General features: G+C 43.2%; 1 protein-coding gene across 2 annotated transcripts in view; it reads left to right on the top strand.

Annotated features, from left to right (window-relative positions):
• Window positions 1-15,999, top strand: part of SCML4 (Scm polycomb group protein like 4) — a 571,844-nt gene that overhangs the window by 326,505 nt on the left and 229,340 nt on the right. For both annotated transcript variants that reach the window (XM_078648414.1, XM_078648415.1), the window contains exon 3: window positions 4,201-4,415. In XM_078648414.1, coding sequence (XP_078504540.1) covers window positions 4,201-4,415 — 215 coding nt within the window. The remainder of the gene's footprint in view (window positions 1-4,200; window positions 4,416-15,999) is intronic.

The following is a 15,999-nucleotide window of genomic DNA, read 5'->3' on the forward strand; positions in this document are numbered from 1 at the left end:
CCCCTGCACCTATTGCATCTATCAAGCACTAGAACGCAATGGTGGTAGGGAGGGAAAGGAGGGAACAAAACAAGGAAAGGCGGGGAAGAAAAACAAGACTCTTCGGGCTGGTATCCCTCAGGGTGTAGACTGACACTAAAAGGAATAGGTTAGGTTAATGCAATTCAACAATAGACAGATAATAAACATGAACCTCTATGCTATATCTTACCTAGAAAACAGTGATATTCTTCTGTACTTAGTTGAATTGACTTATGTTGCAAAACTGAACCAGCTATTAGGTGCGGACGTGATGTCTATCTACAACAATACAGTACAATTACCTCTTGGTTGCTGTAGGAAGTATATAATGACAATAAACAGTATTCTCTTACCAAGCTGCACCAACATTAGGGACTATGACTATCCAGATGTAGGGCAATGCGAATGATCTCTGTCTCATCTGAAAATACAATAATTCTCATTAGGAACTCGCTATCTAGCTATAGGGTAATGGTAATAAATATGGCGCTAATAGCGCTTTACCCGTTCTTCTTGCCCACGCTCTGTGACGGTTGCCAGTCTCCAATAAATCACCCATGAGTCCAAAAGAAATAAATAACAAAAAATAAAAGGATAACAGTCCTGGTGGACTACAACTCCCACAATACCTCAGAGCTGTCCCAGGCCAGTGCTCCACAAGTCCGGCCGGTCGGCGGAACAAAGAATGTCCGGCCGATGGGCGGAACCGCAAATACATAGGCCTAGGACCGCCCCGGGTATAGAAAGAAGATAGCCGACTCAGGAGGGAGAATGCTTTCGAAACTTGGTTCCGTCCGAACTGCAGGAGTGAAGGACGAACCACTTAGGGACTCAAGACAGCGAAGGAATACAAGGGCTGAGAATGGGGTGAGCAAACAAGCGTCTGTACAGGCAGCCAAGGACCGTAAAGACGGCAGCCGGCTATAAAACAGGCTCAAGAACGAGCTTCAGTGAGCTGAAATTGCCGTAACAGAAACGGCTCCGAAACACCGGAAACGGCTTCCACGGAAGTGACGTGCTCGCATGGAAACACAGAAACACTAGAATGCGAAGCCAAGTACTGCGGGGTGGTCAGGCTTTTAACTCCAGCCCGTTCCCTTTGCGCATGCGTGTCTAAATGGACAGCGCGATCCGATCGGAGGACTGGCAGGCGTGACAGTGTATGTGTGTGGGGGGGTAGGGTTGAAGTTGTTTCTTGGCGTTTCCATAAGAATGTTGTTTTCACTCAGGCGGCCTGTCAGGCTGCCAGCTAGTTTGCAAAGATTAGAGTGGTAAATCGGAGAGTTAGTTCGGATTGTGTTGTAGGCAGGAGCTCGCAATTTCAATTTTATTCTAGGCTAAAGACAATGTAACTATATGAGTCTTGCAGTGATATTACTGAATTTAATTGAAAACGGGATAAGTGGAGTGTAAAGCAGTTTTGAGTCGGGGAAGTTTGGATTGGGTGATGCCCAATAGAGTGCCCCCTTAAATATCTAAATGCACACATTGCTGAATAAACTTGTAATCATTATTGGCATCTCGGGTTTAATCCTCTGCAGTGAACGCATCTCATCCAGCGGTTCTTGCACTTGTTCTCACCTCTAGAAAAACGACAGATGCTGATGAGACTCAAAGGAATGATGATTTTTTGATCGTTCAAATGTCTAGAAACTGCCATGTGATATGTGTTTTTGGCCCTTCAACAATAGATTTTACCATGATAAAGTTTCTGTAAGGAGCAAAACGTGTTAGCAAGGCTGATTCCTGTTTTTTTTTTAAATTAATACATAAATCTATCGAATAAAGCATTCAACTATTGAATGAAGATTGGTTTCGCCATAATTTGTGAATCCAAGGAGAGTTATTCATTATCTCTTCTCTCTTAACATTTCACTGAATGTTGAGGACTTATAGTACATTGTGAAGTTTTGCGTATGCCACCTACTAGAATATTTTAATCTGAGCCAACCAGGTTTAAATGTTTACAAGTACAGAATGGATCCAGGTCAAGCAGTGATGAGGGTTTTGCTGTGTATTTAGGTTGCTCTTGAAATCGTCTAGCGCCCTGGAACATGTCCATGTATTGATCAGTTCTGCTACCAGCCTTTGCACCCTTCTACCATTTGTGGTGCACTGTAGTTCTTTAGAATCGCAGTATCCTTTCCATACAGTTGTGGACTTTTGACTGATGCGTTGTGTTAGTAAAGCTTTGTTTGTCCAGTCTCTTGTGTAATCATTTTTTTATATTGGTTATTGTGAAAAATAAAAGGTAAGACGGGGGCTTTATGGTGCATTGTGTGCATGGTTGCACGTGCCAAAGGATACTTTTATTTCATTTCACTGGGGTCAAAGGCTTCCCACTTAAAGCCCTGGAAACAAAACCGTGTCACAGTCACCTCATGACCTGGCACTGTGCATCATGCATGATCATGACTCCGATTGCCTATGTGCAAGGGCATAATGAACCCTTCCCCGTCCCACCCCTTGATTTAGGAACCGGAGCAAGGGTGACATTCTTGATGGGACTCTTCTGTCTCCAACTCTGCAGACAAAGGCTCAGTTCGTAATTAAAATGAAAAGGTGGGTGAGTAAGTGAAGGGATGGGTGGAAGGCTGGATAGATTATTGAAAGGGTGAATGATGAATGAGAGGGTGAATGGATGGATATTGAGAGAAAGGATGGATGTGCGTGGAAGGATGTATAAGACAAAAGGTAAAAAAGATAGATGTTATGGGTGGAAGGGTAGATGGATGGGTAAAAGGGTGGATGGATGAATGAAAGGATGGAGGGATGAGTGAAAGGGTGGATGATGGGCGAGTGAATGGGTGGATGGATGAGTGAAAGGGCGGATGTGAAGATGGATGAGTGAGTAAAAGGGAGAGTAGATGGCAAAAGGATAGATAGATGAGTGAAGGAGTGCGAGGGTGGATGGATGACTGATAGGGTCAATGGATGGATTCATGAGTGGATGAGTAGATGGATGGGTGGAAGGAAGGATGGCTATGTGAAAGGGTCGATGGAGAGAGAATGGGAAGATGGATGGATGACTGAAAGGGTGAATGGGTGTAAGGATGAGTGACTGGGGGGATGGATGAGTAAGTGAAAGAATGGGTTAAAGGCCAAACATCTGGATGGATGAGTGAATGGATGGATGAGTGAAAGGGTGGATGGAGGGATGGATGAGTGAAATGATGGATAGAAGGATACATGGTGGATAGGTTTGAAAATGATTGAATATGTTTGGATATGGAAGGGCTTAATTATATACAATTGCGCGACCTCCTCTAATGTGTGTGTAAAACTTACCTTTTGTCCTGAATTTTGACCCCCTGTCCTGAATTTTTGATCCTTTGTCCTGAATTTTTACACTCACCGTCCTGAATTTGGACCCATGCCAACTGGTCACCCTATCAGACATACGATGGGCAGGAGTAAAGCAAGTAAATTAAATAAAACTATTTACCTTGCGCACGTTGCATGACCAACTTTGCGATGCAGCGAGCGCAAGGTAAATAGTTTTATTTATTTATTTACTTACTTTACTCCTGCCCGTCGTATATCCGAGTCCACTACCCCCACCCAGCCCCTCCCTTCCTCACCGCCCGCAGCACTCCCTCTGCGATCCGCCACTGCTTAGAGATGACTTTGGCACCTACACAAGTCATTGGTACTTCTAAACACACAAGCAGGACCTACTTCGATGAAGGCTGTTGGCGGAACTAATAGAATAAGTATGGTAAGGCTTCCTTCATCAACTTGTAGCCAGGATGCTCTTTGACATAGCTGCCAAGAATTTCTCCACACCGCTCTTGACACAGTCAGTGCATTATGCATCACCTGCCTTTCACTGCTGCTGCCACTCTCAGCGTATATGCCTATTAACAGGGACCTTATGCCTCTGTGAGCCCTGTAGGTAAACCTGTCACAACAAACCAACCTGTGGATTTAGAAGAATGTTTGAGGTATTCCACATGGTCCAGGGTGCATGCATGCTCTTGCTCCGTTCTTATTAAAACAACTACGTCACACTCCGCCAAGCCTCGGAAACAAAGGTTGGTGGACCGGAAGCGAGCAGCCAGATTAATGCCATTCCAGCTGCACTGTCAGAACAGAGAGCACTGTTTATATTGGCGTTTGATCAAGTATGGCTTTGCATAGCGGCTGCACAATAAATCCTTTTCTCTTTTTGCCTTCCAGCTCCTTATCCCTGCATGAGTCATTATTCGTCGCTGCCTCAAAGACGCTACTCTGTTGAAATGCAGTCTCCGAGGATACCGGGCAGAAAGCGAGGGCGTCCCCCGCTCCATTCCAGCCCCATGAAAATGACTGTGCACAACATGTACTCGACACAGCCGGGCTCCCTCCCAGCGGTGAAGATCCCGAAGAAGAGGGGCAGAAAACCTGGCTACAAGGTACAGTCTGGGACCTACTTGCAGCAAACAAACCCAATAGCTAAATTACATTTACAGATTGCTTACAGCTACTGCTAAAAATACGTGACATGGTCAGAGCTGTGCTATATACTGGAGCAAGCATAACGTGTTTGCATTTCTCTGGAACAGTTGTCAGCTAAACCTTGTATAATGCACATTTTACCTTTGAGAACTAAAAATTTGTCAGTGAAATAAAAGCTTTCAGCTGTCTTTCTGATTGCAAGTTAACTTTTATATTCCCCGGCTATTCCAAAGTAGATGCAATGAACAACAATGGCAATACATTATTATTTATTATGTATTTATTAGTTATTGACATTTAATAGAGTCTAGATTTGCTGGCTGATGAGCTGGGGCTTAGTTTCAAAACCTCACATTGTGTTACAGAAGTGCTCGAGGATGGTTTAATATCACTATGGCTCTAAGGGAGATTGCTAACACAGCAAACATTGGCAAAGTTAGTCGGTCTGGTATTCGCAGCCAGTTTTTTGGCTTTGTAAATGCTTGTTTAAAAAAAATTAAATATTATTGTTGTGGGCGTTGTTGGGTCCCTTGCTAATGTTAAAAAAAATACATGGAAAAAAGGAAAATATTGTTTGGTCGCAAAAGGTACACATTTCACTGTCAGGTTATGGTGCACACCTTAGTACATGTCCTACCTTTGACATGCACTGCACCCTGCCCAGGGGGTACCTTGTCAGAAAGGGAAGGGTACGGTCTGACAAGTGGGTGCACTTGTCAGAACAAGATGGCAGTTTAACAAACTGCGCGCAGGCACTGCAATGACAGGCCTGAGTTCCCGCCCTAAGGTTACTGGGTGAGTGGCACAAGTAGTGCTGCAGGCCCACTAGTAGCATTTGCATTACCAGCCCTGGCACACATAGTGCACTTTACTAGGGACTTTACTAGTAAGGCAAACGAATTTCGTAGCGCGCCCTGCATTGCATTTTCCGATGCAGGGCACGGAACGAAATTTGTTTTATTAATTTAATTGTTTACTTACCTGTAATCATCCATATTCCGGTGTTTATCACTCCACCACCCTGCCCCTCCCCCCTGCCTGCCCCACCGCAACTCCCTCCACGGGCCGCGGCTGTCTGAGACATGATGTGTGTCTTAAAGGTCGCTCAAAAATAGAAACACAATATGTGGTTGTGTCGTGGTCTGCGCTAAACTTGTGATGTACACCAATCACTGTGAATGAATTTGCAAATACACGTTAAGATCCCAACCGCTGACCACCAAATGTTAGACCCGGGATCCCTGGTTGGCTGAGGTAGGTACATTAGGCCAAACAGGGACCCTCGTTTCCACATCAGGAAAAGGAAGGACACCTTCTGAGATAGCCCCCGCTCACGCTCTTGGTAGCTTGGCACAAGCAGCCAGGCTTATCTTCAAGGCAGACGTGTAAAGTATTTGCAACCATGCTCACAGCAACCCAATGATGACACCACAAATGAACTCCACACAAGTTTTATAATAACGAGTATAATGTTATATAAAAAGATATACGATAAGACCACACAATATAAATCCAACATATGAGTATGTGTAATATTCCTCCTGGCTGGTTGTTAGGCCAGCCAGCCCTTGTAAGTTTTAGTGCTATTAATGAGCACTTCAAAACATTCCACTGTAGTCCTAATACAATGTTATGCAGTTCGTAATGCTTGAATCAAGCACTTTGCAATGTAAAAGTAATGCAATGCGTAACACAACAATCAAGCACTGTGCTGTGTAAAAATAATGCAATGCATAACGCAACAACCAGATACTTCGCTATGCAGAAATAATGCAATGCGTAACACAACAACCAGGTACTTCGTTATGCAGAAATAATGCAATGCGTTATACACTAATCAGGTAGTTCATTATGCAGGAATAATGCAATGCGTAACATGTTAATCAGGTAGTTTGTTATGCAGAAACAATGCAATGCGTCATACGGCAATCAGGTACTCCGTTATGCAGAAATAAAGTAATGCGTAATACACTCCAGCACCGATCACGGTGCCTTAGGCGGTCTCTCCGCCACTTGTGTTGATTCACAGTTAGCCTCTGTCAACAGTTGCCCCAAAACGGGTGTGGTACAACAAAAAAGTGAAGCTCCGCACTCCGGCCCCGGTATGCCACTCCCTTGGTACGGGCCGCGATACAAGCAGGAGAAGAGGCTCACGTTGCCGAAATGAGAGAGAGGCCAAAAGTGTCTCCCCCCGAGCCCGCACCCTGACCCAGGCTTCGACACACGTTAGCTGGGGAGGTGCAACCTCACTCTCCTCTCCTCTTCCAGCGTCTTGGGCCTTCGATGCAATTTTTGTGAATTGGTAATGGTGGGCTCAGGCCGGTGCCTCAGCTCCTCTGGGGTTACCGGTCCTGGCCGCTACTGCTACGAAGATCTCAGGGTGCCACAGGGCACATGCACCCCGCCTCGCTGAGACTCACTTGAGCTTCGGGTGCACGATCACTGGGCACTCCTCACGAAGGTCTCAGGCTGCACGAAGAACATGCATACAGCGTCGCTGAGACTCACTTTAACTCCGGGTGCACGATAACAAGGCAATCCTCACGAAGGTCTCAGGCTGCCCCAAGCAAACGCACACAGCGTCGTTGAGACTCACTTGGTTTCCGGTGCACACGATAACAGGACAATCCTCATGAAGGGTTCAGGCTGCAAAAAGCACACACACACAGCATCGCAGAGTCTCGCTTGGACACCAGGTGCCCATGATCACAGGGCACTCCTTACGAGGGTCTCAGGCTGTAAAAAGCACATGCTCACAGCATCGCTGAGACTCTCCTGGAAACTTTTGAGTTCCTGTGTTTTCGCAAAAGGGAGCCAGCTCACCTCGGGACATTGGGGATAAGGTACTTCAGGACACAGCACAGCAAAGTCCTTTCAAGCAGAGGGACACAGCACACAGCAAAGTCCCTTTAGCCTTTCCTTGGTTTAAACAGCAAACTGCAGGCCAGCCCCAGAACACACAGCAAAGGTCAGTCCTTTCCTTCAGTCTCTTCAGTTGTTTCTTCCTTGGCAAAGGTTCCTCTTGACCACGAAGTAGCTCTAGTCTTGTTCAATCTTTATCAAGCCATTCTCCAAAGTTCAGGGGCTTCAACTCTCATAGTTATACTCCTCAATGGCATTGAAGTCTTTGTGGTCAGGGGCGACTGACCCCTGTTCCAACCAGTTCTGGGTACCTCCCTGCCAGTGACACCTTCTTCCTTTCATTAGTGGGAGTCTGGATTCTCAATCACTCAGCAGGAGATGGGACAATTGTTTTATGGCAGCAACCCAGGCCTCTTCACCTCTAGGGGCTACTCCTCACCCTACACTCCAGATGCAGGCCAGCCTGTTGCTGTCTCACCTCCTCCCCTGGGTCAAGACATTCCCCAGATCCTATTGCTTTCAAATCCAGACAGTCAATCCACAACCAGGCAGAGACACACAGAAATGTTAGAGCACAAAAACCCAGCCACTTCTAAAAGAGTGGCTTTAAACACATAATGCAAAAATCACCTTCATAGAAAGATGTGTTCATACATTGTGAGTTCAGGCATACTAAACTTCACCTCTCCATCTTAAGTCTTTGGGAAGATAGGCTGGACAACATATTACACAGCCCCCCCATTCTGTCCAATGGGCAAGATGGCCTTCCAACAGTGAAAAACAAAATGGAGATTATTTCACTATCAGGACAAGGTACATACCTTAGTACATGTCCTACCTTTCACATGCACTGCACCCTGCCCAGGGGGTACTGTGGGCCTACCATAGGGCTGTCTGATGTACAAAGAAAGGGAAGGGTAAGGTTTGGCAAGTGGGTGCACTTGTCAGAACAACATGGCAGTTTAACAAACTGCGCGCAGGCACTGCAATAGCAGGCCAGAGTTCCCTCTTTAAGGCTACTGGTGTGGGTGGCACAAGTAGTGCTGCAAGCCCACTAGTAGCAATTGCATTACCAGCCCTGGCACACATAGTGCACTTTACTAGGGACTTTACTAGTAAGGCAAACATACCAATCATGGACAACGAATTACCATTATACTTTATGCAGGGAGCACTTGCACTTTGACACTGATCAGCAGTGGAAAAGTGCCAAAGCATCTACGTTGGCAACACCATGTCAGAAAAAAGATGTAGGGGGAAAGCAAAAAGTTTAGGAAACTTTAGCCAAAAAGGGCCAAGTCCTACAAACCCATAATCTTTCCATCCTAAAACTACATTGATAAATTTGAGTGATACATCAGGATATCATTAACAAAACTATTGTAATATAAATAAATATTGTGAGTTAAATATTGTTTACCAATATATCACCCTACTAGATGTTGATTTTGTTGTTAACAACTCCAATGGGGGGATATTTTTGTAAACAATTTTTAGGACAAAATATTTTTGTCTGACAATATTTAAGCAACTATATTTGGTTACCATATCACAGTTTAGTAAGGGGAGTATAATTTCCTACAAGAGCAAACATTAACTTTTTGAAGATTTCTGTAACACAATGCCTGTGTCAGCAAGTGGAAGCAGAGGGATACAGTGCAACCTGGATGCACCCCTCCATTCAAAATAATAACAAAAACTAGAAGTACTCAGGGTATGAGTAGAGAAAAAGTCTCATGCATTGTTGGCGGTGTAACATCTGGGGGCTTATTTACAAACCACTTGCGCCACCGGTACGTCACTTTTTCCCATGTTAAAAGTGATGCACTGGTGGCGCAAGGAACTTGTAAATAAGCCCCCATGTATTTAAAGGACAAAATCCCTCACCCACCCAGTGTTGGCATACTTCATCATCAAGCCTCTCCTCACATTGGTACAGGCATTCATCTGTGCATGCGGCGAAACGAAAAGAATAACCAGCTCAGGTACTCTCCTCTTTGACATGCAATAACAGAAGCAGAGCCAAAACTCATGTCAGGGTCCCTATGAGATGGATAACACTGCCCCACCAGCGGATACTAAGGCTTTGTATTGTGGAACTTATTTATGACATGTAATTGAGTGACACAATGAGAGAGGGCCAGTCCTGACGAAGGCACCTGGTACCTATTTAGAGCTAAGAATGGGCAGAAACATGTTGACCTTACAATAAGGGTAGAATAATCCTGCTTCGTTTTAGCTCTACTCACTGGGGACACCACTAAAAGTAGTTCAGTTTACCAGTAGAGATTTTCATCAGCTTTCCCCTCTGCATCTTACATATGGTTTATCCCTACACCTGAAGATTATGCCTCCCCGCAAACCTATAGTTGCTGGTATTTCCACCGCAAGTGTTTCAGGGTGATAACCTCCATTGGTAGAATCACTCTATCAATGTGGGGAGCGCACCAATGATGAAGCATGCCTCCCGCAGGTATGTGAGGGCTTTTGCCCTTTAAATACAGACTTCTTTACATCATTAGCATGAGGCTTCTTCTCTACTCTAGCCCTGGGTACTTCTTGTTTTTGTTACAACACAAAATCAAAAAAGAACCACATGTTTACCTATGTAAGAGTAGAACCAATTCTCTGGCATCATGATCCTTATTATCTCTTTTCTTGGATGCCTCTTAGAATGAACTCCCACCTGAAAAAGATTAGGAAAGCATTTCTAGATAGGTGTGAATTAGTTTAGTCACCATTCTCTCCAACACCTTGACAAGGTAAAGAAGATATCAGACTGGTTGCTATCTTATGAAGGCCACTGGATGTAATGTACTGTGTTTAAATGTATAGGTGACCACTTAATGTTTCTCTAATGTAAGATTCTTGCTTGCAGACGGAAAGGAATTTGTGATAAATCTTCACCACCTGTGAGTGGAAGTAATGTTTCTATGAGTTCCCATAGAGTGACTACTTTTCATGAATGTAACTGCCTGCTAGTTGTTAGTGAGATCCTTTGGAAAACTATTTAGCAGAATAAGGTGTTGTGAGGACAGAAAGGTAGGTTCGCAGAAAAAAGAATTAGGACTACTAAATTGTTCCTTAGTATGGACTTCCCAAACATCATCAACTTTTTGGAATACGTCATTTGGTCCAATCTCATTTGGGATAAATAAAAAAACAGCAATCATACATGAAACCAGCATTGAGGATTTTTGCTTGAGGCTTAGTTTCCTCTGTTTACGATTAATAAATATTATGGTTATATTACTTATGCTTTAGTGAGCAAGTTTGCTGGATGGCAGCGATCGGATGTATGGAATCTATGCCTGATTTTCAGTGTTGCTAAGTGAAGCAGCATTTAACAGAATGCATTCCACATAAAATTATTGTCTATCACTCTGTCACTTAAGCAGGTTCTCTAACATTGTAACCCATGAGTAACTGAATTGCTGTTCAGTCTCACTGTGTCTAATGTATGAATGAGCCTTCCATCATACCCCAAGTCTTCCATTGCATCCATTAATCTGATGGCCCATCTTTGAACATTTCCTTTTCAACTAACATCAGTTTCCTATATTCTTATATATGTCAGTATTTTCTGGAATAGCATCACTAATCGACCCATGTCCATAGGCACGTTAACATAAATGTGAATATATTTTGGACACTGTAACTCTGTGGTTCCCAAACTGTGCTGCGCGGCGCGGCACCCCGGTGCGCCGTAATGAGGAGCCAGGGGCGCAGCGACCACAATGTGGAAAAGTGAAGCAGCCACCAAGAAGTCAGAGAGAAGGCCTTGGCTTGGCTTATATTTTATGTATGACTTCTAAGGTGCTCCGTTTTTACAGTAAACGTACTGCTGGTGATAAATGTGTAAAACAAAGGTTGGGCAGAAGATCAGCATTCTGCCCAACCTTTGTTTAACACCCGCATCACCAGCATTATTTTTACTGTAAAAACGGAGCACGTTAGAAATGAGACATAAAATATAAGCCAAGCCAAGGCCTTGTCTCAGAGAGAAGAAGGCCTTGGTTTGGCTTATATTTTATGTCTGATTTCTAACGTGCTCCGTTGTTACAGTAAAAATAATGCTGGTGAAATGCTAATCACAGTTTGGGAACCACGGCCTTAAAGGTGACAAAAGGGGCAAAAAGGGGAAAGTGGCGAGAGGAAAAGGCAAAAAGCCAAAAGCACAGAAAGGCAAAACTGAAAAGAGGTGAAAGAAAGGCAAATAGCAAGAGACAGAAATGAAAAAGAAGGCTAAAATAGAGAAGCAGATGTGGGTCTCAGATTTAGTGCATCGGCAGCCGGGCTCAAAAGGGCGAGGTCAGGCCAGAGAGCCAAGGCACAGCTGAGGCAGGCAGGGCCAGCAGGGCCAGGCAGCACCTTTTCAATCAATGTTGGGGGAAAAACCCATATGTTCTAATCTATACCTTGAAGTCTGCCAGCAGTTCTTTGATGACAGATATTTGCTCACTGTAAACTGCAACTAACAAAAGGAAGTCTCTGACAAACGCAGTAAACCACGGGCCTGTTTGTTACATTCACTTTGTGATCTGCACGGTACATGTTCTGTACAGCAGGCATATCGACCCTCTGCCCTACCTAACCAAGAATAACAACTTCCTCGAGTCAAAACGTCTATTAGAGAAAACTCTGATCTCGCCTGCTAGAGGCCAGGAACGGGGCAGCAGGTGCTTTTACGCCCCTTAAATTTTTTTGGGCCACTGGTAAAAAAATGGTGGGGAGCCACGGCAAACTGCCAATTAGGTCAAGGGAGCCACGGGTCAAAAAAGTTTGGGAACCACTGCTGTAACTGATGGACAAATACTGGTTTTACTCTGTCATTATGATCATATATCATAAGAGCCATATTCTAACTCCCATAAGAGCTTTGATGGACCTATCCCAAAGGTGACTGTGCCGGAGAATATATGTCCACCCTGAGTTAGTTTTCCAAATGAATTTGCAATCTTCTGGCACGAAACACTGAATGAGGATATATTGTCTGACACAGCAAATCCAAAAGGCATGTATTCCCCTAAAACCTATATTGCGAAATGTCTTATTTCTGCTTCAAAGTAAAAGTTGAATGTCAAATGTTTAAAGCCTCTTTCAGAAACAGCCTTATAAATCGATCGTTTGGTAATGACAGCTTGCACGTGTACTATATAGTTGAGATATCTATTCATTCACTATGTATTGATAATTTATATTTATATGAACTTGGCCTACTCTACACATGCATCTTGACCTTGAAAACTAGTAAATTACAAAAATAACGAACATATGTGTTTGTGAAATACAAATATTTGCTGATTCATGCACACATTATTGCAAACCAAGCGTAGTCTGCATTTTGTACAATGTGCAGATTAATCATATTTTATTCAGATATATTGGTGACAACTCATTTTTTAAATTAATTGTATTACTGCAAAATGTACTAAGTTCATTTAAAAGGCTTGTAAATACCAACACATTTACTACTATGTGGGTGTGTATTGTATGTGCATTCCCTGAAATTTCCCACTGTCCCAACGTTCACCTCGAATTCAGAAGTCCATTTGAATGTTATGTATGAAAAAATGCATGTTTTGTACAGTGTGCACACAAATGACACATTATTATGCATGAACTACCTCTCTATCTACTTTGGTGAATCGTGCATACATTACGCTTGCAGACATCACTGCTATTTTACATATGGTAACGCCTGTAGGAATTGCCTCATAAAGGTATAGTTCTATTCTTTTATTTTATTTAATTTTGTATTCCATTAGCATGCCATTCTGCCTCTTCTTAGGATCAATGAGTGTGAAGGTTCAGTGTGCTAGATTGATCACTGAAGTGGTCTTCTGGCATGGTGTAACTTTCCCCCTATTACCATTAAATATGTAAACAAGTATTGGCAAAAAACGATAGGTTTGGCATTGACTTCCAGCCTTTTGGCTTTCTCAATGCTTTTGTTATGGTTTTTGCAAAACATTATTGATATGGTTTTTACAAAACTTTATTGTTGGGGAAGCTGAAGGGTCCTCATCAATATGGAAAAAAAACATTGACTTAAAGCAAAAATATATTTTGGGCTCAAGCAGCACACATTACCATGGTAATTCCTTACTGGCACTGTGGGTGTGTTCCTTGTGAGAACAGAAAACATTGGCTAAAGAGGGCTAGCCCACTGCCCCATGCTGCACGCTTTAGCAGACGGAAGAAAATGTGAATAACACAACAGACCAATTGATAAGGAGGGCTGGCTGAGAGCCCCTATAAGTAAGAATATTATGCATATCATTTTAGTAAAATCAAAAGATGTTGGCTAACACCAGGCCAAAAAATGCTCAACAGTGTGGAAGAAAATGGTGGAAGCGATGAGGCACAAAAAGCATTAAATTCCCAAAAGTCTCCACCCACGTCACTTTAAAGTACAGTGCAAGAAGTATTCTCTGACTGCCAACTCCTTCAAATCGAAACCCATTCTTTAATGTCATATTTAATGTTGTTTTCTGTTAAACCCGCTTTCTTGCTCACGCTGCTCCCATAACAGATTTTTGTGATGTGAGACAAAGGCACTTTCATCACCTTGAGAGAGAAATAATGGGATTTTAAGTCAAGGGTTGCTACAGTGAGCAGCAATGTAATTACTGAAAGCACATTTATGTTGGAGCCAGGCCCCTACTGGAAAAATCAAAATTAGATTAAATGTCACAGCGCTCTAAAAAATATGTTTCAACACATTTTACGAAATTGTACAGTGCAAATGGGCCAGATGAATGGGAGCCTCCCCCCGCCTTCACGTTAATCCCTTATCTAAATATTGCAGCGAAGTGTAGTAAATCCTTTATGTGCTCTAGCAAAAGGCATTAAAAATAATTACATATAATTTTGCAAATGCTTTTTAGATACGTAAAACTACTGTACAGCAGGAAGCAACTGAACACTGGATATTAATAATTCATGCGACTGGATTTGGGGCTCTTCATTTCCGGTCATGTCCCGGGGAGAAGGGCGTCCATGTTTGAAGTGGGCCTGCCCGTTCTACGGCTGACGTGCACGTTACGTTGCCAGACAGCTTCGGAGTTCGGCTGCTCATTTGCATTGCAAAGTGGGCGCGAGAGAAGGCTATCGACGGATGGCTGGCTGGTGATAATGAAAGTGTGATGTTTCCATTAATGAAAAGCGGAGGCAAGCTTGCCTTCAAAGATTGAGTTTCATTAAGGTGTTAAGCCATACATTAGCCCCTTCGCTCTGTTTTATTAGCACTGGGAGCTGACTAATGCTATCCATGAGAGAGAATGTCGCGCTTTTGCAGGAGTTAATGGAATGCTTCGGCACGGACGTGCAATAGGACCATGGCGTTATCATCACCTATCAGTAAGGAACACTCACAGGTATTGCATGTGGTGGAAGTAACTGCTAATACAAGCACTGTATATACATCTGACTATATGCAAACTCTACGATTTCCCAAGTCACCTCGGTGTACTCTGCTGAATTTAGGTCAAAGTGATGTATGTCAAAACTGCCCCCTTTATTCAAATCCAGTAAGAACAAAAGTGTTTGAAGCCAGATCTAGCAGTCAATCCCCTGGAGACACTCCGACATTCTTTTCTTTTCTAAGTTTGAATTGTCGCTCTCTTCCAGGACATAAGACAGAAATATTTAATCTGCTACTTGACGAGACGCCTGATGCCTTGTTTCTGACAGAGACATGGCTTCAGGACAGTTCGGGACCTGATATTGCAACAGCTCTCCCGGACACATACGCTATTATAAGACAGGATAGGCCCAAAAAATTAGGTGGTGGTATAGCTATCATTTTTAAGAAAAATTACAACTGTGAAATTAGCCCGCTCCCATGTTTAGGGTGTGAGGGTGCTATTTTTAAGCTTCTGCTAGCCCCCAATTATACCTTTTCAGGCACCCTTGTCTACCGTCCGCCAGGGCCAGTATCTAACTGGCAAGCTGCCTTGTTGGATCTGCTTACCCCGCTGGTAATGAAGGCGGCCAACTTTACAATCATTGGCGATCTAAATGTGCACTTGGATAATGCCAACTGTACAATCGCAACTGATTTTATCTCTGATTTTGCCTCCCTCAATTTAATCTTGAAAAATACTGGACCCACGCATCGTGCAGGGCACTTATTGGATCCCATTTTCTCCAATATCCTGGATATGATTACATTCCCTGCCCTTCCCATCCCATGGTCTGATCACTTCCTAGTAAAATTTTCCATTCGAACTAATTTAGGAAAAAACGAAAATATATCAACTATCGCTCAATATATTAGGAAGTGGAAAAAACTGGACATTAATACTTTAAATACCTTTCTTGAAACTAATGGCCCATGTACAAAATCAGACATTAAAAGCCTTTCTTTTTCAGTACAGAATTGGCTCATGACAGCCATTGATTCTTGCCTACCTAAAACAAAATTAAGAGGCCATACCCGTCATCCTCCTGCCCCTTGGTTTAATGACACTCTAAAGGAAGAAAAAACTAAATGCAAAAGTGCGGAACGCAATTGGCGGAAAACCTATTCCCTGGAAGCAAAACAAACTTATAAATCTAAATTGACGCACTAGCAGATGTTATGTAGAAGAGCAAAAACAGATTATGTCTGTATGACAATTACGGAGGCGTTAAACAAATCAAAAACATTGTTTAATGTTGTAAAAGAGCTTGCAG

Source organism: Lissotriton helveticus, chromosome 6 (genome assembly GCF_964261635.1).
Source record: "Lissotriton helveticus chromosome 6, aLisHel1.1, whole genome shotgun sequence".
Lineage (NCBI taxonomy): Eukaryota > Metazoa > Chordata > Amphibia > Caudata > Salamandridae > Lissotriton > Lissotriton helveticus.